This window comes from Typopeltis vanoorti, chromosome 3, assembly GCF_054136105.1.
Source record: "Typopeltis vanoorti isolate ZY-2024b chromosome 3, IOZ_Tvanoo_1.0, whole genome shotgun sequence".
Lineage (NCBI taxonomy): Eukaryota > Metazoa > Arthropoda > Arachnida > Uropygi > Thelyphonidae > Typopeltis > Typopeltis vanoorti.
The window spans coordinates 44141859-44167780 of record NC_143551.1 but is presented as its reverse complement, the minus strand read 5'-3'; the positions used below and the strand labels follow the sequence as shown (position 1 = coordinate 44167780).

At 35.9% G+C, this 25922-nt stretch overlaps 1 protein-coding gene across 1 annotated transcript in view; it reads left to right on the top strand.

The window, feature by feature from the left end:
• Positions 1 to 25922, top strand: part of LOC150108087 (multiple PDZ domain protein-like) — an 859697-nt gene that overhangs the window by 505911 nt on the left and 327864 nt on the right. The window contains exon 18 of the mRNA XM_090415962.1: positions 18102 to 18481. Coding sequence (XP_090272088.1) covers positions 18102 to 18481 — 380 coding nt within the window. The remainder of the gene's footprint in view (positions 1 to 18101; positions 18482 to 25922) is intronic.

The window sequence follows — 25922 nt, the reverse complement described above, 5'->3', positions numbered from 1 at the left end:
CAGAAGTTGTTCTTATACCATTTTTTGAAATTAGTGCCATTCTACCCTAATCATTTTTGATGACTATTATTGTTATTTATTTATTTATTTTTTTTTTTTTTTGGCTTCATTAACTACCTACTACTCATTCTGAACTTTTGCCAGCCTTACCAACCAAGTTATCTCTTCCTTGCTTGTTCTTTGTAATCCTCATGGAATTGATTGTTACCACTCCTCTTATGTTGCCTTCATAATGCCTTATCTCTCTGTATTGCAAGCTTAATTTCTTCATTCATCCATTTCATACCTACTTCTGACCTTTGGAATACATTTAAACATTGCTTCTAATAGATAGTTCTGGAATATCGCCCAAGCAGAATTGATCTCCTTTCCACTTAAATATGAGGGAGGACATGAAAGGGTTGTTGGAAGAGCTGAGAGTGAAGAGCGAGAAAGTGAAAATCGTCAGTATTTTACCTTGATATGATAAAAATGAATTAAGGAGAAGGTAGAAGGAATGGATGCGAGTTTTTGGATGTGTGGAATGAGTTTGAGGGAAGATTGGATTTGTATAAGAAGGACGGCCTACACCTGAATGCGGTTGGTATCAGGAATCTAGAAAAACTAATAACTGGTATGAGACCTAACACAGAAAGTTAGGGAAACTAAATTATAAAGGAAGTAATGGTGAGAATGTGAGTGTAAGAGCAGCAATGTTATATAACTGGGTTAATGATGGGAATGGGCTTTGTCATGGAAATGTTGACGAGGAGAGAATGATTTCAACTGCATTCACTCAGTTTGTTCCCATTGTTGTGTCGGAAAAAGTGATGATTCACTTTTGATGAGTCATCCTATTTCCGACCCAACATAAGGTAACGTTAAAAGCCATGGATATGGACATACTTATGCCTCCAGAAGAAAATGTGCATCTTGGTAATTCAGAACTATGTCTAACCAATTTTCTAGTAGATATTAAATGAATTTTGAGAAACCCATAACATAAATAGATAATGTTTGTGGATTGTTTAACAAAGGAAAATTATATATAAATGCTGAAAGATGTGTATAGGATATGTGTATTGAGCCATGTCAAAAACAGTTCGGAGCTGCGGTGACCAATCGGCCACCGCTGTGTGCATGATGTCGTCACCAAGAGAGGGCACTCACATCAGCTATATAGGTTTTGGCATGTAATTCAATCGTCCTCTTGTTTTCTGTTCCTGGTTCCTGATCGAGGTCCTGGATAGCTGCGAAGCTTGCCGCCATACTCAGCACCAACTTTCCCGGTTGCTGTACGTGCCATGTCGAGTGTAGCCATGTCGAAGGAATGCTGCCAGAAAGAGCCGTTGGTTAGCCATGCCAGCGTATAAATCAGCGAAGAGGTGAACCTCTTTTGAAAAGAATAGAAATATGTCGCTGACGCCATAAGAAATATACGGTGAGGAAACCCGGAAGTCTAATTAAGGAAGTCCCAATAACTACCAGAAAAGAAAGAACGGTAAGGTGCAAGCTTTCGTATTAAAATTGAATAATATCCAAGGAGGGCCTAAGAAACAGAACGTTAAGGAGCTCCATATAGTCAACTTCCATTTTGTATCTAAAGAACTGTTTTCTTGGACATTTTGTCTATGTCTAAGGAGCAAGTAACACCCTAAGCTTAAGCTGAGCTGGGAACCAAGGTTTCGGACTGTTTATGTTGGAAGAAATATTTATATCATTGTGTTAAATTTAATTTTGAATATTAACTGAATTTTGGGGAGGATAAATCCTGAACATAAGAGAGAATATTGTCTCATGTGAATTTTGCAAGATGGAGTACATCTGACATGCTCCATACTAGGATTATAGAATGTATCTATGTGTATGTGTTATTCCTATATATGGGAACTGAGCACTCTGTAAGAATTAACCGAGCCTGAACGTAGTTATTCAAAGAAGAGTATGAGATTGATAGTATAAGATTTTAGAGTAAACCTTTTGGATACATTAACTTAAAAGGGGGGGGGGAAGTTCAGACCCTTTAGAATTGGAATTTCTGACTAAAGTGTATATATGTATTTCTTTAATTCAAACCACATGAGTCTGTCATTGTTCTGAGAATTGAGTTACCACTTGTTAAATTTCGAACCTTGCATAAGTAATAGGGGAATCCATTAGTAACTAAGAAAGGGGGGGGGGAGACCATGACTGCAAACCACTTGATCCCTATATTGTTTTTCAGTAGTTTATATTGTGTGTCAGAATTCAGTTGCCGGCTGGCGCAGTCGACTTAAAAGAATATAAATTTGTCGGCAATGGAATAGCTGAGAACAAGTGAGATAAGTAAATAAATAAAAAATAATAATAACAAGAGAAGTAGCATGACGTAACACCATCCAATGTGTGCAAAAGATGTCTACATGTATAAGGCACTAGAAAAGAATACAGATCTGCAAGTTGTCCAACTGTGGCATGCAGATGGCAGTCAAGAGTATACAAAAGAAGGAACCGGCAGATTATTATGTTTGTACATGAATGCTAGGAGTATCAGAAACAAAGGGGTTGAGTTTGTTACCTTAGTCAATATGTTGGGACCTTGGATTGTAGGCATTAGTGAGACTTGGCTATCAGAATTAGACATACTTACTGGTATGGAGTAAAGGGTACAGTATTTTTAAGAAGAATAGGAGAGGAGGAGTTGTACTGCTAATGATATCAGATGATTTGAATCCAGATAGAGTTGAGACCCATGAGTGTAGTGCTACTACTAATAGTATTTCATGTGGCACTGAGTTTGAAGCTATCTATTGTGAATTGGAAACTAACAAGATCAATTACATAGCAGGGTGTTGTTGCAGACCTGGTGAATCAGTTGCTAGTGATGAAGAAATGCATCACCAAATAGAAAAGATGAGCACGAAAAGAGTAATCATAATGGGAAACTGTAATTATCCAAATATCGATTGGGTAGCAGTAGAATCTCATGAGAAGAATGAAAATACATTTATTGAGCTGTTGCGGGACAACCTTCTCAAGCAGCATGTGACAGAAGGAACTTGAGGTCAAAGAGTGTTAAATTTGATTATAGTGTCAGAGGGTGTTTCAATTAAAAACATAACTCTTCTGCCTCTGGTTGGACAGTGACCATGCAGTACTCACTTGGGAAGCGATTAAGTTTATGAATATTTCATTCAGAAAATGTTACATGCTGAACTACAAAGCAGGAAATTATGATCAACTGAGGAGTATACTGAGTTCACTGGAATGGGATCAGTTGCTGGATGGGAAGAATATCGACATTGCTTGGGAAGCATTTAAACAATACTTACATGTTGTGATATCAGAATGTGTGCCCGCAGTTCGTAGAATAAATAAAGTAGGAGACAAATGGATGTGTAATCTTATTAAGCAAGAGAGTCATAAGAATAGGACAATGTGGAAGGAATACCATGTGCATAACAATGACATCCATTATGAACATTATATGCAGCTGGCTAGAATGTCACAACTGTTGTTCGGAAAGCAAAGTCTGGGTATGAAAAGAAACGGGCTCTGCAGGCTAAAGAAAACCCACAAGAATTCTATCGATATGCAGCAAGTAAAAGAAAGAATGAATATGAAAGAATAGCTCTTCTAAATTCAGATGGTATGAGGGTTACAGATGCAGAATAGTTGTTCAGTTAAAGAGTGCCCAATTTGTTAAAAGCTATCAGCCTGGTGTACGCAACATTTTGCTCATTGTTGCCTCTTTGCTAGATGAAGAAATGCAGGTATATGAGGATGACGTATTAGAGCTGTTGCATAAATTGAATAAGAATTTAGCAATAGGGACTGATGGGATATCAGCACATGCTGAAAGAGGTTTCAGTGGAACTGGCCATTCCTTTGACAAGGCTGTTTAATATGAGTCTCAGAACAGGAAAGATTCCACAGGAATGGAAAGAAAGTATGGTAATTCCATTGCACAAAGGTGGTGCAAAGGCTTAATTATCCAACTATTGACCAATTAGTATCTCAGGAGTGGTGGTGAAGATTTTGGAAAAATTGGTTATGGCTTGCATTCAGAAATGGGTTGACAGTGAATCTCTACTTTGCAATGAGCAATATGGGTTTGCGAAGGGAAGGTCATATTTTAGCAACTTGCTCACAGTCTATAACAATGATACTATTGAACTAGACAAGGGGAACATATATATATACTATGAAACTTTTGGATTTTGCTAAGTCTTTTGCCAGAGTTCAGAATGATAGACTGTTGCATAAAGATTGACATATATCAAAAAGTGGTATATGGGGGATGTGATTCTACAAGATATAAAGTAACCAGTGGTGTACCACAAGGATCAGTGCTTAGTCCACTGTTATTCAATCTGTATGTTAATGATATTGGAAAGGATCTGACAAGCTACATACTATTTGCTGATCATGCAAAGATAGGAAGGGTAATCAGGAATGCTGCTGATATGCAGTACTTGCAGAATGATTTAAATGGGCTGGAACTGTGGAAATGGGAAAATGGTTGTCAGTTCAATGTGAGTAAATGTAAAGTCATTTATTCGGCGTGATTAGATATCCAACGTCTATTATATTGGTGGGATTGTGCTAGAAGAAATTGACGAGGCTAAGGATTTTGGAGTGTTAGTAGATAGGAAGTTGAAGTTCAGGGACAGGTAGCATAGATTGCAAATACAATTCAAAAGAAGATTGCTATGCTGAAATGAACTTTCACATGTAAAGATAAGGATGTCATTTTGTTTCTTTACAAGGCCACGATAAGACCTCATTGTGTGCTGGTCTGGTCTCATGGTTTCTGTTGTGATTCTGATATATTGGAGAGAGTGCAAAGGAGAGTGTTAAAAATGATATCAGGATTATGGAATACTGATTATCAAGAGAGATTGAGAATTTGTAGACTGCAGACACTAGCAAACAGGAGAAAGAGTAGTGATATGATTGAGACTTACAAACTTCTGAAAGGATCATACAGGATTTTAGTTGATGGAATTTTTAAATTAATCAAGGGTGTGGAAAGGACAAGAGGGCATCCTTGTTGAAAGCTGAGAATGAATGCCACTAAGAAGAGGGTGAGGGCTAAATTTTTCTCTCATAGGGTGGTGTGTGATTGGATGGATTGCCATTGAATGTTATGAGTGCAAGCAGTGTGAATGAATTCAAGAATAAGTATGATAGCTGGTGTGTGTGTGTGTGTGTGTGTGTGTAGTATGTGGCTTCCTTCAATGAGTCCCTTACTCCCTGGATATCTCTCTTAATAATAATATTATTATTATGACTATCCCAAGACCCCATAGAATCACAGACACTTATCTAGGCAGTCCATTTTGTCATACACACAGTTTATCATACCAAGCCTTAAACACATTCAAATTTTTTGCTGGCACCATGCCCTCATGGATGATGATAGTTATGAATGGAGTTAGATCAGTGAAGTAGAACTTTCAGCCATTTCCTTGTATAAACATGAATGTTTATACATAATTGATCTATGTAACATTTCCATTGAATCCTGTGGTTGTTGTTTTCATTTCCATGATGTGCAGGGCCATATTTGTAAGTTTGATGTGCCAGATGTGGTCTTGATGTTGTGATGTTAAATTGTGAAAGAAGAATTTTATAATTTATTAATACTTCATTCATCCAAACTAAGGGGATATTAAATCCCACATTGTTTTAAAACCGAATAAGAAACTCAAAGATTGGAATCAGAGAGTTTCATGCCGAATATAGTAAACTATAAAAGTATCGGCGGTTACTAGCGTGAGCTAATGCAAGTAGTCCTAGTACGTAGTACAATCTCAGGCAACTCATTGCAAAGGTGGGGAATAATTAATTTGAATAATGTTTATATCGCCGAAATGAAGCCTATTGGCTCTTTATATTTAAGTAACTTAATGGTTGCACCTGTTTCACAACTCGTATAGCTGAGTATATAAGTTCTTTTCGCTATACCCTTTGGTATCTATTTAGTCTAGCTACTCACTGATGAAGCCTCAAAAAAAGCTGAAACCGGTCTGGGTAGTGACCTCCCACCATAATGTAATAACAGCATACATTTCCTAGGAAATGTGTTTTTACATTATGGAAAATACCAAGATTAGCGATCAGAACTTTCCCCACCTTTGCAATGAGTTGCCTGAGATTGTACTACGCACTAGGACTACTTGCATTAGCTCATGCTAGTAACCGCCGATACTTTTATAGTTTGCTATATTCGGCATGAAACTCTCTGATTCCAATCTTTGAGTTTCTTATTCGGTTTTAAAACAATGTGGGATTTAATATCCCCTTAATTTGAATAATGTTTATATCACCGAAATGAAGCCTATTGGCTCTTTATATTTAAGTAACTTCATTCATGATTTAACATGAATTGCATTTTCTAAGCTAAGTTTGCTCCTAAATAAATTGTAATTTAAACATGCATTTTTGAAAATTATGGAGACAACTACAGTGTTTGAATAAAAACTTTAGTTTAATATAACTAAAATCTACGTTCGACGTTTCGACCTTTATGTCAAGGTCATCTTCTGGAGCATACAACTATACACAGAAAACAAGCTACACTACAATCAAACTGGTTTGTAAAAGATACTGACCAACCACTACATCAATTGTTGGCCTGACCTCTGGTGAAAAAAGAAACAAAAAATTATATATTAAAAATTGTAGAAATACATTGGGTGCAACAACAAGTATCTATCTATATACATATATTAACATCATGATTATACCTGTACATTCCAGCCAATTGATATGGAATGGTTTCTAATACTAGTTGAAGATTGGCTAGAGTTCTGACTTATGCTGGATCTTAAATATTAGGTAGGCCGAATGTGTGCCATCCAGATCCTTGGAATTTTCATGCCATCTTTGTTGTTGATATTTGGGTGGTTTATCAGGATTTCACAGGCTTCTTTAAATTTCCTTTCATACCAGGTTTTTGTGTGGTGTAAAGAGCGGGTGCTTTTCCAGTTGATTTGGTGTAAGGTGTTGAGCGCGTGGTCTGAGAGGCCTGCTTCACCATAATGGTTATATTTAATGTGTCGAATGTGTTCTTTCTTGTGTGTAGGGATTGTCCGTCCTGTTTCACCAATGTAGGGTAAGTTACAGGTGCAGTGGATGCAATAGACTCCAGGATGTGCTAACGGGAGGAGAGGATCCTTAGAGGAGTTGAATATGGTTTTAAGTTTAGTGGGTGGTTTAAAGGTGGCATTGAGGTTATAATGTTGTAGGATTCTGTTGATTTTTTCTGATAACCCTTTAATGTATGGGATGGCTATGGTTTTACTGTAATCTAGATTTGTTTTTTTTTTTTGTTGTTTTATGGAGTTTTTTATTAATAGTATTTTTGTTATAGAAATTAGTTATGAATGTGTCGCTGATGTTTTTTGGTTCTTGTTTCAGGGATTGCTGGTGAGAGCAAATTGTTGTAGCTCTGTTTTTAAGTGTGTTAATGACTCCATATTTTTGTGATGGGTGGTGGTATGAATTAGCACCACCACCACCCATCACACAAAAATATTAGCATTAGCACATCCTGGAGTCTATTGCATCCGCTGCACCTGTAACTTACCCTACATTGGTGAAACAGGACGGACAATCCCTATATGCAAGAAAGAACACATTAGACACATTAAATATGACCATTATGGTGAAGCAGGCCTCTCAGACCACGCGCTCAACACCTTACACCAAATCAACTGGAAAAGCACCCACTCTTTACACCACACAAAAACCTAGTATGAAAGGAAATTTAAGGAAGCCTGTGAAATCCTGATAAACCACCCAAATATCAACAACAAAGATGGCATGAAAATTCCAAGGATCTGGATGGCACACATTCAGCCTACCTAATATGTAAGATCCAGCATAAGTCAGGACTCTAGCCAATCTTCAACTAGTATTAGAAACCATTCCATACCAATTGGCTGGAATGTACAGGTATAATCATGATGTTAATATATGTATATAGACAGATACTTGTTGTTGCGTCCAATGTATTTCTACAACCAACAGATAACACTAGTAATAGGACTCTAGCGTTGATGTATATTTTTTTTTCTTCTTCCACCAGACGTCAGACCAACAATTGTTGTAGCGGTTGGTCAGTATCTTTAACAAATCAGTTTGATTGTAGTGTAGCTTGTTTTCTATGTATAGTTGTATGCTCCAGAAGATGACCTTGACATAAAGGTCGAAACGTCGAATGTAGATTTTAGTTATATTAAACTAAAGTTTTTACTTGGGGGAGACCACACTCCTATGAAGCGCATCCCCTGGGTGGCAGATGGGGAAAACCCAAATGGGTTGCTCTGAATAAAGAATAAAGAGCCGTAGACCAAAGGATTTAGCAGAGGCATGGCAAGCTGGCTACATTATTATGCCAGTAACTTTCATGAGCAGGAGAAAGTCTACAAACCGAGATAGTGCTACTCCATACGGGACAACCGACGCGCCTACTCAAAGACACATAGAGTAGGTGAGAAATCAGCAATGTGGTCAGCCAAGGATGTGAAACATGTAGCCACCCTCAACATAAGATCACTATACCGACCTGGAAAATTACAATTAGCCCAGGAAAATTTAAAAAGACTGAAATGGAGTATTTTAGGTTTATCAGAGACACATTGGTGCAGAGATGGATTTACCAGAAGGAAGACTGTACTTCTCAGGAAGAAAAGATAACATACACAGAGAAGGAGTTGCATTACTAATTGAAAAGAAACTTACGCACTCAGTAATTGAAATAAACTCATTGTCTCCTAGAATAATAACAGCCAAACTTCAAGCATAAGAAAAAGGTCAAACAATTAAAATAATCCAAATATATGTACCAGACAGTAACCATTCAGAGGAAGAAATAGAAAATTTCTATGAAGAACTGCAACAGGAAATAGATAACTCATGATAGTGATGGGAGATTTTAATGCTAAAATAGGACAGTTCACAGCAGACAAAAAAGACGTGATGGGGAAATTTGGATACGGAGAGCTTAATGACAGAGGAGAACAATTACTCCGCTTCTGTAAAGCAAACGATCTAATGATTACAAACACATTGTTCTGTCAACGCCCTAATAATAAATATACATGGACATCCCCAGATGGTAATATAAAGAACTGCATAGACTATATCATCATAAACAAACAATGGAAAAGATCAGTAAATAATGTACGAATATTAAGAAGTTTTGATTTTGACACTGACCATTAAATATTAACTGCCAAAGTGAAGATAAAATTCAACAGGAAAAATAATATCAGAAAAGAAGAAAACATCAACCTATCAAAAGTAAAAGATAGCTCAAGCAGAAGTCGATTTTTAGAACAGATGTGCTTGAAATTAAAACCCTCCATCTTACAGAAGAGCGGAAAATACTAGGAAGAAGGAAAAGAAACAGTGCTATCAATTGCAAAAGACACTCTAGGTTCCAAACCCAAAATAAACAAACAATGGATAACCCAAGAAATCATAGCTACCATAGAAGAGAAAAGAGAGGCCAAGATACTTGTAAACCAACAAAACAATGAAGAGAATAGAGAAAAATACAGAGCACTAAAAAATAAAGTTGTGCACTGGATTGGAGATTGGCTGTGAGATAGGTATCAACAAGATATGTATGGAGAAGCAATATCCCAGAAGAAGAACAAAATAACTAGTAGTGTGCCTGAGGGGCATGTTTTAGGGCGATTGGTGTTTAACACGTTTGCTGCCAACTATGAGTATACTCATAGTTGGTAAACCAGCTACACAAGCCAGCTATGAGTATACTCGTATGACGCTTACCACTGGGAACGAGATTACCGTACTGACCTTGAAGAAGTGAAAATGCTTGGCTTCTGGAGCTAGTATCAAAACTGTGTATTCTCATAGATGGTATATGCTCTGCACAAGCCAACAATGAGTATACTCATATGACGCTGACTGCTGGCAAGGAGAGTATCGTACCGATCTTGAAGAAGTGAAATTGCTCGGCGTACGGGAACAGACTATGCCGAAGTAGCGTGGCAGCGAACGTGTTAACCTAAATGTTAATGATAATGTGGAATATTCGCATTGGGATATTCAGATGTTTGCAGAGGATGCAAAGTTGGGACAAATTATGTGGAGTAGTGCAGATGTTGTGAAGCCTTGAATAGACTGAATAAATGGGCATCGGTGTGGAAGATACCAGTTCAATATTGCAAAATGTAAGGTTTTAACATTTGGAAAACAAAGATTGAATGTAGAATTTCCTCTTGGTGAGGATATATTGTTGGAAGTGGAAGAAATAAGAGATCTGAGGAGTGTGTTTTAGTTTTAGATCTTGGGGTGATGGTGGATAACGATCTGAAATTAGAGGTCATATTTGTAAAATTGTGAGGACAACACAACGAATTCTGGGAATAATGTAGAGGACACTGACTTGTAGAAATAATGAGACTCGGCCCATTGTATAAGGTGCTGGTTAGGCTACATATGGACCGATTTGGTCTCCTAGTTCTCAAAAGGATGAAGAGATGATTCACCAAAATAGTTTCTGATCCATGGGATGTTGATTATTATTTACGCCTTCAAGGACTCAAAAGCCTCATCGCAAGAGGTCCTTCCTAGGAAACACAAGTCTATCAAGACTCATCTTGGGAGGTCCCTCCTAGGAAACACAAAGTCTATCATACCACTCCTTAAACTCATTGACCATTCTCGCTCTCACCACTCTATCAGGCAATGCATTCCACGGTTCAACCACCCTCCATGCAAAGAAACCACTCCTCACCCTCTTGCAAACAGTTTCCATTCGTAATTTCTAGGGATGGCCCCTTGTCATCACTCCTTCCCGCTGTTCAACCAAGCGAAAGAACTCCCCAGTGTCAACCCTGTAACTGCCTCTCAACAGTTTAAAAGTCTCAATCATATCACCTCTCCTTCTTCTACTCACCAAACTCCGCAGTCCACATTCCATCAGCCGTTCCTCATAAATAACATTGTACAGTCCTGAAACCATCTTTGTTATCTGCCTTTTGTGCCATTTCTAAAGTTAATTTATCCCCTTTCCAATCCTGGGGACCAAATCTGAGAACAATAGTTTAAGTGTGGTCTGATCAAGGTCTTATATGGAATGATAACTCTTTTATCTCTGCAGGTCAGCATCCTTCTCATTATTGCAGCAATCCTCTGTGTTACCTTAACAGGTTTCTATCAGTCATCAACCCCCAGATCTCTTGTCTCCTCCTACTTCCTCCAGTATAGCTCCCCCAAATAGAGTATGCAGCATCCCATCGATGTGTTCCAAACCTCAAGACCTTACACTTTGCTGCATTAAACCGACATCTCCATTCATTTGCTCATCTCTCTAGCTTATTCAAATCCTCTTGCAGGGCTACCACATCTGCACTATTACTAATAACCCTTCCCAGCTCCACATCATCCACAAACAACTGAATATTCCACTGACAATGTCATTGATATGAAGGTTAAACAATATAAGTCCCAATACTGAGCCCTGTAGGACCCCACTTGTAACCCTCCGCTTCCTTGAAACTGCCCCACCATACACAAATCTCTGATACCTATCAAACACCCAATCATGAATCCAGTTGACCAACCTGACATCCAAATCCATGTGCTGCAACTTAAATATCCGCTTATCATGTGGCACCCTGTCTAATGCCTTTGCTAAATCCAGGAAAATGGCAGTATATGCCTTTTCCTCATCTACTGCTCTTCTAACTTTATTATAAAAGGCTAGCATATTACTAAAACAAGAGCATCTCTTCACAAATCCATGTTAACTCTCAGAGATAACATTACCCTCATTTACCCAATGCTGTATACAGTCCCTCACTAATTTCTCTGAGATCTTAATGACTACTGATGACACACAAACTGGCCTATAATTAGACACTTCCAGTCTGCTACCATCCTTATCCAATGGCACTATCTTACCTTCCTTCCATTTCCTGGGCACCTTTCCCATAGCCAGACTTTCATTCAAAAGCCAAGTCAAAGGAGCTGTCAGTTCCTTAGCACATTCTCTCAAAACTCGTGGTGAAATACCATCCAGTCCCACAGCTTTACTGATATCCAGAGTACTCAGTATTTGGAACACACTCTCCTCCTGCACCTCTAGATGTCGAACCTGTCCTATCACTCTAGTATTAAAATTTACTCCTCCAGGATGAAATACTCCAATAAAGTGTTCATTGAACAATTTCACTATGTCCTCTGCATCAATCACTCTATTCCCTTTTTTATCACACAATGTCAATCTTCCACAGTCATTTCTTCTCCTACTGGCCACATTAGCTAAAAAATTCCCTAGGATTTTCTTTGGACCAATCTCTTCTCATATTCCAATTTTGCCTTCCTTACCATACTAGTTGCTCTCCTGGCCTGTGTTTTATATTCTTCATGCATCTTCTCTTCACCTGTCTCCTTATATCCTTCCATAGCTTATTTTTCACATACAGTTCCTATTTAATATTGTTTGTCATCCAAATTGTGTCCACTTCTTCACTTGTAGAATACAGCTTACTATTGCTGCTAACAAATATTTCTTCACCATTTCCAAGCACTAATGATATCCTGGCCTTCCAATTCCTCCCTCCATGATGAAGAAAGGTTATGATGATGCAATTTGCAGAGTCTAGTGAATAGGAGGAAGAGCAGTGTTATGATAGGGACAAGCACGTTTGTAAGGGGTTGTTATAGGATTCATGTTGAGGAGGTTTTTCATAAAATGGTGAGAGATTGATTGAGAAGAAGTCATTCCTAGAAGCTGTATAAAGTGAGAAGCAGGTTTTTTGCATGGAAAGTTGTGAATGATTGGAATGCATTGCCTAAGAGTGTGGTGTTTGCAGAGAATATGATTGATTGTTTTATTCATGATGAGCTAGTTGTATGACAAAAGGGACCTTCTAGATGAGGGTCTTTGGATAATATTAATAAAAATCTTCTGTTTGTTTGTAGTAAGACAGGTTGCTTGAACATTGTACTTTGTATGTGCCAGGTATTGGTACAATTTTGTCTTTTGGGGAACTTAACAGATTATGGATTTGTTTGATGGGTTTGTAGGTAGCAGTATTTCATTATAATTTTTTCACTCACTCAGAGATGCATTTAATATATGGTATAGGAATCCTGTGGACTTATTCGGTATCGTTGGTACAATTTTGTCTTTTGGAGAACTTAATAGATTATCGATTTATTTGATGGGTTTGTAGGTAGCAATATTTTGTTATATTTTTTTCCATTCACTCAGAGATGCCTTTAATATATGGTATAGGAATCTTGTGGACCTCTTGTCTTGGGTAGTTTATAGGAGAGGTTTTAATTATTTTTGTTATTCATGGATTGTATTCATTTAGGACTATTTGCTTGATAAGTTTCCAATTTCCTTCAGAGGAATAAATTGTGTGTGTGCTTGAGACACTATGAGATTTACTGGTACTGTGTTTTTGAGATTTATGTTGGCTGGTGTATTGTGGATATAGCAACCTGTAAAAGTTGTCTTTTGGTACACCAATGTGGAAATAGATCCATCTTGTTTCCTTTGGATGTGTACATCTAGAAAAGAGATTCCTTTTAGTGATTCTTTTTCTAGCATGCACCTAATACAAGAATGTAGAGTGTTGATTTTTTGTAGAAATGAATAGAGTTCAGGTTCTGTGTGAATTGTATTTGCAGTTTCAAGTCACACAGAGATGTGTGGTATATGTTTTGTGTGCCTTCTTGATATCATTACTTAAGATCTTGGATATTGCATTCCTACAAATGCAAGTTGACTGCTCTTTGAAAATTTGTCCTGCATCGGAGTGGTGGTGATCTTGGAAGGTATGTTAATATTTACTCCCTTTCCCCTCTCTCAATGCATATGTGTCTGAGTGTTTGCACATATATATACTGACTAACTGTAATCATTCCTTGAAAGTTGCACATAGTTTATGTGTATAATGGTTGATAAGTGGAATGATTTTCTGGAAGCTGTTTGAACATAAAGACTGAATCAGTATGTTGTTTACTATATGAGACTGACTATGATGTCTGCTGACTGCATGGTTATATCTTTATAATAATAATAATAATGCAAAATAATACAACAGAATTATTCATTCATTAATTACATTTCATAACCTTTGACAATATACCATTTAAAAATAAAACATGAACAGATTATAATTTGGTTGTCTGAACTTAGCATATTAAGATATGGAGTGAACAGGGAGAAACATAAATTTTAAATTTCCTTACTTAAGCCATTTAGAAAGGAAGTTTTATATCAAGTTGAAAGCCTACAAAATACATCCTAAAATTTTAATTTTTGCATAATCATCATCAAATTGTTAATGTGTTCTTCACAGAGAGTTGTCTGGGATATTATGATAGTACTACACAGTGGCGGCCTGTGAAGCTTTAAGTGGGGGTGCTGCCTATACATTTTTTTAAAATTATTTTGTATAGGCAGCACCCCCACTTAAAGCTTCACGGGCCGCCACTGGTACTACATGAAAAGGTTGCGTCATTACTAACATTCTATCAATAACTTTCCTACAAAATAAAATGTTATCTGTTAGGACTAAAATATATATGGATACAAGATATATCATATCTTGTATCCATATTTATCCTCGAAGACTCTTCTGACTGTATCAATCCAGTCAGATCTTGGTCATCCTCCTGCTGTTTTTCCTCCCATTCTGGCAAAACATTTGATTTGCTAATCTTTCTTCTTCCATATCACCAGATTAGCTCTCCTAATACATTCCTGAATGTTAACTTCTTTCCTAATATCTTCATTTTCAGTATGATACTGCCATTGCTGCCATCTGTTTGCTTGTCTAATGTCTAATATATGTTGTCTCTATTCTATGATGAATTGTTTTATTTCTAACCCATCTCTAAGATCTATAACTTAAAATTATTCTTGAAATTGATTACTGTCTTGTATTTAGCTAGTTTAGTGTTTTGAATAATTTCTCTTTTATTTCATATAACTTTATTACGTGTTGCCTTCTGATCAGAACAGCGAGAAAATTGAAACTAAATAGCTGAAATGTCTTACATGTTTAGTAGGTTTTCTTCATTCATGATGCAGTTGATATTTTAGCATGTATCTGCCTTCTTTCATTGTCTTTGTCTTATTGCTCCTTTTCATGCCAAATTTATTATAGCATTTATTCAATTTAGTTAGAGAATTCTGCATGTTTGCAATGGATTTATTTAGGAGCATAACATCATCTACATGCAGATTGAAAATTAATATCTCTAATTTTGATATCAGGCTTAGTGCCACTTTCTTTCATAATGTGATCCATATGGATGATGAATGATAGTGGAGATAATATGCACCCTTGTCTCCCACCTGATTTAACATCAAACCATCTTCCTATGCCTTCCTCATTCTAATGCTGACTTACAAATTGCTGTATTCCTCAGTATAATCTCTCATTTACACTAATTATAGCATTTTGAACAGCTTTTCCCTTGGTGCCTTTTCATATGCATTTCCAGATCTGTGTCTATATGTTCACTGGGCATCCACAGATGCCATATGGTCACTCCGATGCCCGGTGATGTGCCACACCAGGCCTTGCCATGTAGTCCTGTTGTTTGCTTTTCTGGAGTCTTCAACTCTCTGAAGATTAGTCACTCCACACACACACACCATCCATCCATCCATCTCATTGATTGTCTACCCCTTCCTCTTTTTCTGGGAACTTTACCTTCTATTATTGTTCTGAGAAGTTCTCGTCCATCCTTTCAGCATGTCCAAAATATTTTAACTTTCTTTTGTCCATATCCTTAAGGAGCCTTAAAGTTCTACTGATCTTTTCTATCCCATTCATTTGTATGCTTTTCAGTATATGATATCCTCAACAGCCTTCTGTAGCACCAAATCTCAAAACTCAACTCTCAACTATATGTCTTAAAATGAAAATTTGATCATGGCAAACTTTGTTATCCTGAATGCAGCTTGTTCTCTTCCAAAATTCCTTTCCACAGTTTTTCTTATTCCTTTTTATGCTTGCATTATCTCTGTAATTTTGCATTCAGTTTTACTCAATCATTTAGAATTCAACCATCTGACCAGGCCATCTGAATTACAGTGCAGTCATTGGAAAATCTTTATACTTCCATATTTGCGCACTTTTGGTGGAATATCATCTACTTCAACTGCCTTTCAGGTATGGGATAATGTTTTCCACCTCAAATATTGATATGTACTCCTGCCTGCATTCTTATTAAACGTTTCTTACCACCATGCTGTTACTGCTTGTTTCACTTAGCAATCTCTCTCTCTCTCTCTCTCTCTCTCTCAAAGTAATTACTCTATATATCTAAAATAACTTTATCTTCAGTTTTCATGTCACTTTTATCATCTAATTCCTTTTAGAGTATTCTTTATTTCATTTCTAAGCTTTTCAATTAGCCTTCAGAATATTTTGTAACCTTCCTGATTTTTATTTTCTATGTTCTTACCAAAGTTTTCTCATGTTTGTTTAGCTAGTTTTACACAATTCTTCACTTTCTTACGTGTTTCTCTGTTTTTCTAGAGCACCAGCTGACTTATTTGCCAGGAACTTTTGGAACACTTTCTTCTTTTCTCTGACTGTCTCTTTACCTTCTTGAGTCCACTATGGAATTCTGATTTTTCTATTTTTGTAGACAACCTCACCACATTCCTCTGACTGATTCAGTCATTATTTTCTTTGGGTCTGCTTCCAAGTCTCCTATGTTTGATTCTTATTTTCAGACTCTTTCATTTTTTCAGATACACGAATAATATTTGTTCTGGTTCACCTCCGAAAGCTACTCAACTTTGAATCTTTTTAATTTCGGACAAATTATGGAGACTATAACCATGTTAGAAATAATTACTTTAATTTCCCAGCATTTCAACTTTCATATTAAGTTCATTATCTGGAGTACGCACGCACACACACACACACACACGCACACACACAGAGAGACAAGCTATATTATATTTCAAACAGTATGCCAAATAGACAGTGATTTGATTAACCGTTATTCCACTGGCCTGACCCTCTAGCGAGGAAAAAAAAAACTACATCAAAGCTATATTCTATTTATAACATTATCAGAGAACAAATTTATAAGGATAGTTTTATTATAGTGAAAGTGGTGTGTCCTAATTTAACATGAGAGTTAAGATCCTGGATTACTTACTGTCCTATTTATAATTAACTCCTGGATGAAAAGGTTATGTGACCATATTCTTGGGATTTTTAGAGACCATCATGATTGTTAAGATTAGGGTGGTTGATAAGAATTATAAGAATTTCGTTGGTGCCAACTTTGATCTCTGGTGATTTTGAATCAGGGTTTATTAGTTTATGTGTTTTGCTGTTTGCTTTGGTTCTGTGATGAAAAGAGCAAACGGTCTTGTTTAACTATGCAATGTCCTAGCCTGCTTGAAATTTTATGATAATGTACCATCATTTCATTTTTGTTTAGGCTAATATAAATACCATTTCATTGGATAAATCCTGGATTTCCACTCCATCCTTCTTCATTTAGTATCTTGGTAGATACTTACTAATGGGGTGCATTACAAAAAAGGTGAGGATTGGACAATTTACTAAGAAGCCCCATTCAGTTCTCTACTTTCTTTAAAGGGCTATGTTATGATCTTCTCCCAGTTAACTAGCTTTGATCCTTAAGCACCCCTTTTAATTTTTGCAAAATTGATATTTTTCTGTAGCTCTCGCATTATTAATCTTGTTTTTACTATTATTATTATTACTATTTTCTAGTAATTAGAAATAATTAACAGTAATATGCATCTTGTTAGCCTTGGTGATCTAGTGGGTAGTATTTTTAAGCTGGGTGTTACTACAACACTTTGTTCCTTTCGATTTAATTGAAATAGAGTTTCAGCTACCATTCAGTAATTTTCTAGCAGAACAAAAATTTTATTTTCTGGGAATTGTATTATTGAATATGGATAGTTTAATTTAAAAAAAAAAAAAAAAGAAACTGTCAGCAAAAGGTACAACAGCATAGTCAATTCATTAATTGCCTATGCTGAACATTGAACTACAAAAGAAACAAATATTTTAAAAATCATTTTGATATAGATATTGAATATAGTGAAAATTTTATGATATTTTTAATACCTACAGATCTCCATATTTCCACCCTAAAGTTCCTGAAGAAAATGATGAAACTCATCAAGAAGTAAATGATGGCCAGATATCTCCATTTAGTTTTCTTAGTGAAGATATGTCAAATGTTGCAACTCCATCTTCATTATCCTTTGACCTGTCTGCTCCTCAAGAAGAGACAATAGATACTTCATTGGAAGATGTACTGTTAGGTGGTGCTGAAAGTCCATTTAATAAAGAATTTGATTCTGCCACAGGAAATATGGAATCATTAACAAATCATGATGGAGTAGAAGATGATGTTCCATTGTCTTTTGAAGAAAAGAAAGCATTTTTCCAGGCTCAGTGTTCAGAAAAACCATTGTTATCCATGAGAAAATCTCCAGTATTGGATTTAGGTAATTTTGATTAAAATGGCAATCTTTATAGCATACTTATAAATTTAATTAATAGCATATAACTTTGTTGATCACATAATATACTAACAGCCACTTCGTTGTTTGTAATGCTTACATTATTTGATTAGGTAAAACAGTCAAACTTTAATGCAACAAAAGTTTTGACAAACTTTACTGAATCACTTAATAATAATAATAATCCTTTTACAGATTTTGTCCCAGTGGCCTGTTCCCATCTTATTTCCTTCTATGTTCTACAGCTGGATGACGCTGGATTATATTTTTAGAGAGTGTTGACTTGTTCATTTCATTATTTCAATAAATTCAATCCATTGTTTTCTATATTTGTATATTTTATCTTTTACTTAGAATTACTCAGAATGACTAAGTAAAGATAAGTTTTACAAGAGGTATACCGTGAGTAGACATATCGATACAAAATTAACAACGGAAAAAACTCACGTACAAAGATTATTTAATAATATAATTTTCGCCTGTGTGTCACAGGCATCTTCAGTACATTAAGCTCAAATTAAACAATAACTGACAATTCCAAAAAGCGGCACCTAAGTAGCTGGCGTAAGATAACTAAAAAGGTCAATAACTTTCCTAAAAAAATAAAAATAAATAAAATAAAATAAAATAAATAATAAAAAAAAAATTAATACAATAAAAAGTTAGGAAAGATTAGCTGATTTGTAAACTTTTTATTTCCTAACTTTTTATTGTATTAATTTTTTTTATTATTTATTTATTTTTATTTTATTATTATTATTATTATTTTTTTTTTTTTTTAATTTTTATTTTTAGGAAAGTTATTGACCTTTTTAGTTATCTTACACATCTTACACCAGCTACTTAGGTGGCGCTTTTTGGAATTGTCAGTTATTGTTTAATTTGAGCTTAATGTACTGAAGATGCCTGTGACACACAGGCGAAAATTATACTATTAAATAATCTTTGTACGTGAGTTTTTTCCGTTATTAATTTTGTATCGATAAGTAAAAGATATTTTATTTATCTGTTTTTATTCAAAAGTGTATAGGCTGCTGCCCTACTCATAAGTTTAATTTCTTTGGTTTTTATTTTTTTTTCTTCTACAGTTTTTATGGTCATATTTCACATAGAAAGTCCAGCCAGAACAAATTTATGAACTGTTTTTGTATGCTTTTGAACTTGGTTATGTTTAAAAATGCACTTAATTGTATAGTAACTTTTTGCAAAGTAAATATTGCAGCTCTTTCACCAGTGATCAGTAGCCTGTGTGAGAGAGCTGTGAGTATGATGTTGCAAAATGTAAGGTCTGAAAATTTGGTAAGCAAGATTGGGATGAAGAGTATACAATTAATAGGGAAATTTTGAAGCAGGTGGAAGAGATGAAAGATCAGGGAGTGAACAGAAATTTAAGTGCCACGTTGCTTGTTGCTAAAATTCTATGAATTCTAGCAACAAGAACCATGACATATAAAAGCAGATAGGTTTTGGTCCCTTTCTATAAGGCCTTGATCAGGCTGGATGTTGATATTACTGTGTGCAGATTTGTTTGCCTAGGTTTCTTGGGTATCAGGATATTTTAAAGAGGGTCCAGAGAAAGTTGGATATGATGACAGATTGGAGAAATGCAACTTGCAGAGTCTTGAGAATAAAAGTGGGAATATGATAGAGATGCATAAGTTGGAGAGGGGTTGTTACCAAGTTAATGTGGAGGAGATTTTTCATGGAATAGTGGGAGACAGGAGTAGAACAAGAAACCATCACTGGAGGTTGTGTAAGCAGGGTGTGAGCAAGGGAATGAGGAGCAGGTTCCTTGCATAGAGAATGGTTAATCAGCAGAATGTGTTTACTTGAAAGTGTGGTAAGAGTATGGATTTAAGGCATAGTTTGATGATATTTTTGCATGAGTATGGACCTCCCATGATGAGTCTTTTGACTCATTGGAGGTCTGATGATAATAATAATATTAGATATGAGATAATATGACATTTGTGATTATTGGCACAGACTTTACAGAATCACAGGTTTAGCGTTACCATGGCATCATAATGTATGTATTGGCATGAATAACCTTCATACATCTGTATATAGTGATTTGTTTATTTAATTATATGTTAAGAAATTTTTATATTATAAATAAAGACAACTTTGGTACTTTTTCATTTATCGTGAAACAGCTCCAGAAAAAGACAAATTATTTACATTAGCCAGACTGGTTGGCCAAGTGGTTAGCATATCCACTCTCCAAAAGGCTGAAAGTTCGAATCCTGCCATGGGTATGGATATTTGTGATTATCTGTGAAAATACTAGTGGTGATTGTGGGCAGTAGATGGCATTGGTGTAGATGATGAGGAGGATGATGTTGGTGTAGTTGCGGTTTACTGTAGTTGGTGGATTGACGTGGGAGATAGAGAGTTGTAGAGCAGGTTCTTTGCATAGATCCTTCCCTTGATGAGTCCTTGGAGGTGTCATATAATAACAGTAACTAAAGTTTTGTTAAATCCTTTTTATGCTATATGTATGCATGAAAAGATGCTGTGGATAGTTATGTAGAGAGACTGAATAATAGAAAATATCTTGTGTATGTATCTATGAAATGTGATATTCTGATGGACCGTATGGGACTTGCTTAAATATGAGTTTAAATATGAATAGGGAGCATGGCATCATAACTGATACAGGGTGAAGATTGTGCAGATGTTCAGAAATTGTGTGGAAATGATAGTGCGGAAAAGAGTTTGATTGACGATAAAGCAGGTGGTGATGTATACAGGTATCCCTTGCTTAATGCAGGATTTGATTAATACACCAAAATTAATTGCAGCAATCCCTTGATATGTGCTGCAAGAGTTTTGATTAACACACCTTTAACCCTGTGTAGCTTGCAGCTGATCTGACAGATACATGCAAAATGCTTAATATAAATATTCTTACACAATTCAGTGTATAGCTTGGAGGTCATTAGTAGCTGGGCATTCATATGTTACGAGTGATATTCCACACTGTTTTTTGCTGTCAGTTTGGTTTAACACATGTGATATTTGACAGTAAATTGTATCTTAGAGATACCACAACCTCCGATGTCGGTATAGTAGGGTTTAGTTGTTGTTTTTTAATTCTTTGTTCAATAATTTCTAGATTGTAACTAAAAATAAATAAACCATCATGTATTACTGAAATAGAGAGCCAAAGGCTTATTTATCATCTCTAAGAGATGTGCTTTACATTATGGAAAATACTAAGGAAAGTGATCTGGAGCTTGCACCACCTTTACTACGAGTTCTCCATAAAGTTGCTTATGCTTGCATTCGCCGAAACTTTTAGTGTCTATATATTCGGCACGAAACTCTTGTAGTTTCTATATTCAGCTATGAAATAATGTTGGATTCAATATCCACGATCATGGACAAATATTTGCAGTATTTTTTTTTCTTTCTTTATGTTTTATTGCTTGTTTGCCGAGGTCTGGAGAGTCATTTTGCTTGTTATCGTAGAATTTATGCCGATAAGAAAAAAAACTAAAACTGCACAAACGACTCTTGATAACTTTTTTGATAAAAAAAATTGCAGTAACTAACGTAGGTACAAGCATTTATTAAAGATTTACTTTGCATTCATTTTTTATCTTTCCTAATACCATATAAAACGAATTATTAATACAGTAATGGATTATGGACGAATTGTAATTTTTATCATTGATTATTAGATTGATTAACGCGATTTTGATATACGCGGTAACATCGAGGGATTAATTAACCGCATTAATCGAGGGATACTTGTATGCAATGTTAAAAAACAGAGTAAAATTAATGATAAAATTAATGGCAATAATGAGATTGAAAATCAGAGTGCATTTTATGGTAAGGTGATGAGTGATAAAATAGTGAGTGTGAATTATAGTGAAAAATGGATGCAAGATTTGAAAGCCGAATTGGCCTTGCCTACTCCCCGTATACAGAAATAAAAAGGCGTTAGCTGATTTTTTTTTTTTTTTTTTACTTTTTATAATAAGGTAACATCAGCATTGAATGCAGAAAATGGATACACAGTAGTATACTTATACTTTGCAAGGGCTTTTGATGGATTACTGCATGACAAGTTGATAGTAAAACTAGAACAGATGGTGTTGGATATTAGAGTATAGCATTGCATCAGAGATTGACTGTCTGATAGGTATAAGCAAGTTGTGTATGGGAAAGCAATATCCCAGAAAAGTAAATGTTACTAGTGATATGCCTGAGGAGTCTGTTTTGGGACCATTACTGTTTAACATGTATGTTTATGATATTGGGAAGGATTTGAATGGGGGTATTCAGTTGTTTGCAGATGATACAATGTTGGGCAAACTATGAGGAGTGGAGCAGATGTTATGGCCTTACAAGAAGACTTGAATGGACTGAGTGAATGAGTATGGGAGTGGGATGCCAGTTCAGTGGTGAAAATGTAAGGTTTTGAAATCTGGTAAATAAAAATGGGATGCAGAATTCACACTTGGTGGGGATAAATTGTTGGAAGTTGAAGAAATAAAAGATCTTGGAATGATGGTGAATAAGGATCTGAAAATTAGATGTCATATTGCCAAAATTGTGAAGACAACACAACAACTTCTGGAAATGATGCAGAGGACACCAACTTTAGAAATAAGCAGATTTTGGTTCCAATGTATAAGGCTCTGGTTAGACTACATATGGACATATTTGTTCACCTGGTTTGCAGAACAACGAAGAGATGTTGGAGATTGACCAACATCTCTTCAGAGGTGATTGACCAAAATAGTTTCTGATCTCTGGAATGTTGAATATGAGGAAAGGTTATGATGCAATTTGCAGTCTCTAGTGGATAGGAGAAATACGGGATGATATGATAGAGACATACAGGTTAGTAAGGGGTTGTTATAGGATTAACATTGAAGAAGTTTTTCATAAAATGGTGGGAGATTGGGGGAGAACAAGAGGTTATCTCTGGAAGCTATATTAGGAGGGGTGTGTGAGCAGGGGAGAGAAGCAGGTTTTTTGCAGGGAGATTTGCGAATGATTGGAATGCATTGCTTGCCTGTGAGCGTGGTGTCTGCAGAGAATTTGAATGTGTTTAAGGCATGCTATGATGAGCTGTGTGTGTATGACAAAAGGAAACTTCTCGATGAGTCTGTGACTCAGTTGGGTCTTAGAAAAATAATAATAATTTTGCAACACCTTACTTGGCCAAGTCTTTGATAACAGTGACTAAAGTTTTCTCTGAGATATATGCTCTGCTGGTTTTTGGTGATATCAAAATTGGTGATAAGTAGAAATATTTAAATATTTTAAGTTATCTTTTCAGTGTTCAAGAGTCAGTAATGTGCAACAGCTGTAGGCTCTGTGGTTGCTGTTACAACTTGTGTTTACATAAATTGGGAACATCAATACTTATATTGGACCATATTTTGTTGATGTATGGTATTCATGTCTGTGTGTGGAAACAGCTTTAAGAGTTAGCAAACTGGAAAATTTTCTCAAAATTTCTGAAAAAAACAGAAAATTTAATTTTTAGAAAAGAAGCTGTTTAATTAACCTTTAGAACATGTGGTAGAAAATCAAAATTCAGCTTAGATTGTGCTAAAAAAAAAAAGCATTATATGAAAGTAAGCGTTATATGCATTTCAATCTTACTGTCTATATTATTCATCATCTCTAGGAAGTTTAAAATTTTGGTGTTAATGTCAGCTTTTTTTAATATGAAAGAGAGCATCCAACATATTAGGAGCAGTTGATCTGTTCTACACTTTTATTTTTACTCATGATTTTACTTTTGGCAGAGTTAGTCCTTTAAAATCCATTATGTTTATTTTACCTATTGGTATTTTCACTTGGAATTTTTTAGCAATTGTGTTTTAGGAAAATATTAATCATCAGAGTTTATCTTCATCTTTTATTATTATTATTAAGAGAGACCTCCAGGGAGTCAGAGACTCATCGAGGGAGGCCACATACTACTACACACACCAGCTATCATACTTGTTCTTGAATTCATTCACACTGCTTGCACTTACAACATCCAATGGCAATCCATTCCAATCACGCACTACCCTCTGAGAGAAAAATCTAGCCCTTCTTGGCGGCCTTCATTCTCAGCTTCCAAGGATGTCCTTTCCTCCACTCTCTATAAATTGAAAAATTCCATCAATTGAAATCCTGTATTACCTTTCAGAAGTTTGTAAGTCTCAATCATATCACCCCTTTTTCTCCTGTTTGCTAGTGTCTGCAGTTTACAAATTCTGAATCTGTCTTCATAATCAGTATTCCACAATCCTGATATCATTTTTAACACTCATTTGTACTCTCTCCAATATATCAGAATCACAACGGAAACCAGGAGACCAGATCTGCACACAATAGTCCAAGTGAGGTCTTATCAAGGCCTTGTAAAGAGGCTAAATGACATCCTTATCTTTACATGTGAAGGTTCGTTTCAGCATTGCAATTATCTTTTGAGTCATATTTGCAATCGTTGCCACATGGTCCCTGAACTTCAACTTCCTATCAATTAACACTCCAAGATCTCTAGCCTCATCAGTTTCTTCTAGCCTTATCCCACCAATATCATTTGACATTGGATATCTAATCATGCTGAAGTGAACGATTTTCCATTTTCTAACATTGAACAACTGACACCCATTTTCCCATGCCCACAATTCCAGCCTATTCAAATCATTCTGCAAGTATTGTATATCAGCAGCATTCCTGATTACCCTACTTGTCTTTGCATCATCAGCAAATAACTGTATGTCACTTGTCAAATCCTTCCCAATATCATTAATGTTATTGATACAGATTGAATACCAGTGGACCATGTACTGATCCTTGCGATACACCACTTCTTACCTTAAACCTTGCAGACTCAGATCCCCTGTATATCACTTTTTGATATCTGTCAGTCAGCCATCCTCTTATCCATGCTAATATTGTATAACCCAAACCCATTTTCTCCAATTTATGCAACAGTCTGCCATGCTGTATTCTATCAAAAGCCTTAGCAAAAATCCAAAAGTATCATGATGTATCCATTCCCCTTGTCTAGTTCAATGGTAACATTGTTATAGAATGTGAGCAAGTTGCTAAAACATGACCTTCCCTTAGTAAACCCATGTTGTTCATCACAAAATAGAGATTCATTGTCAACCCATTAATGAATGCGAGCCCTAACCAATTTTTCCAAAATCTTCACCACCAGCACTGAGATAATTGGTCGATAGTTGGATGAATCGGTCTTTGCAACACCCCTGTGAAATGGAATTACCATACATTCCTGTAGAATCTTCCCTGTTCTGAGACTCATATTAAACATCGTGGTCAAAAGAATAGCCAGTTCAGGTGAACACTCTTTTAGCACATGTGCTGATATTCCATCAGTCCCTGTTGCTGAATTTTTATTCAATTTGTGCAACAGCTGTCATACCTCTGCCTCACA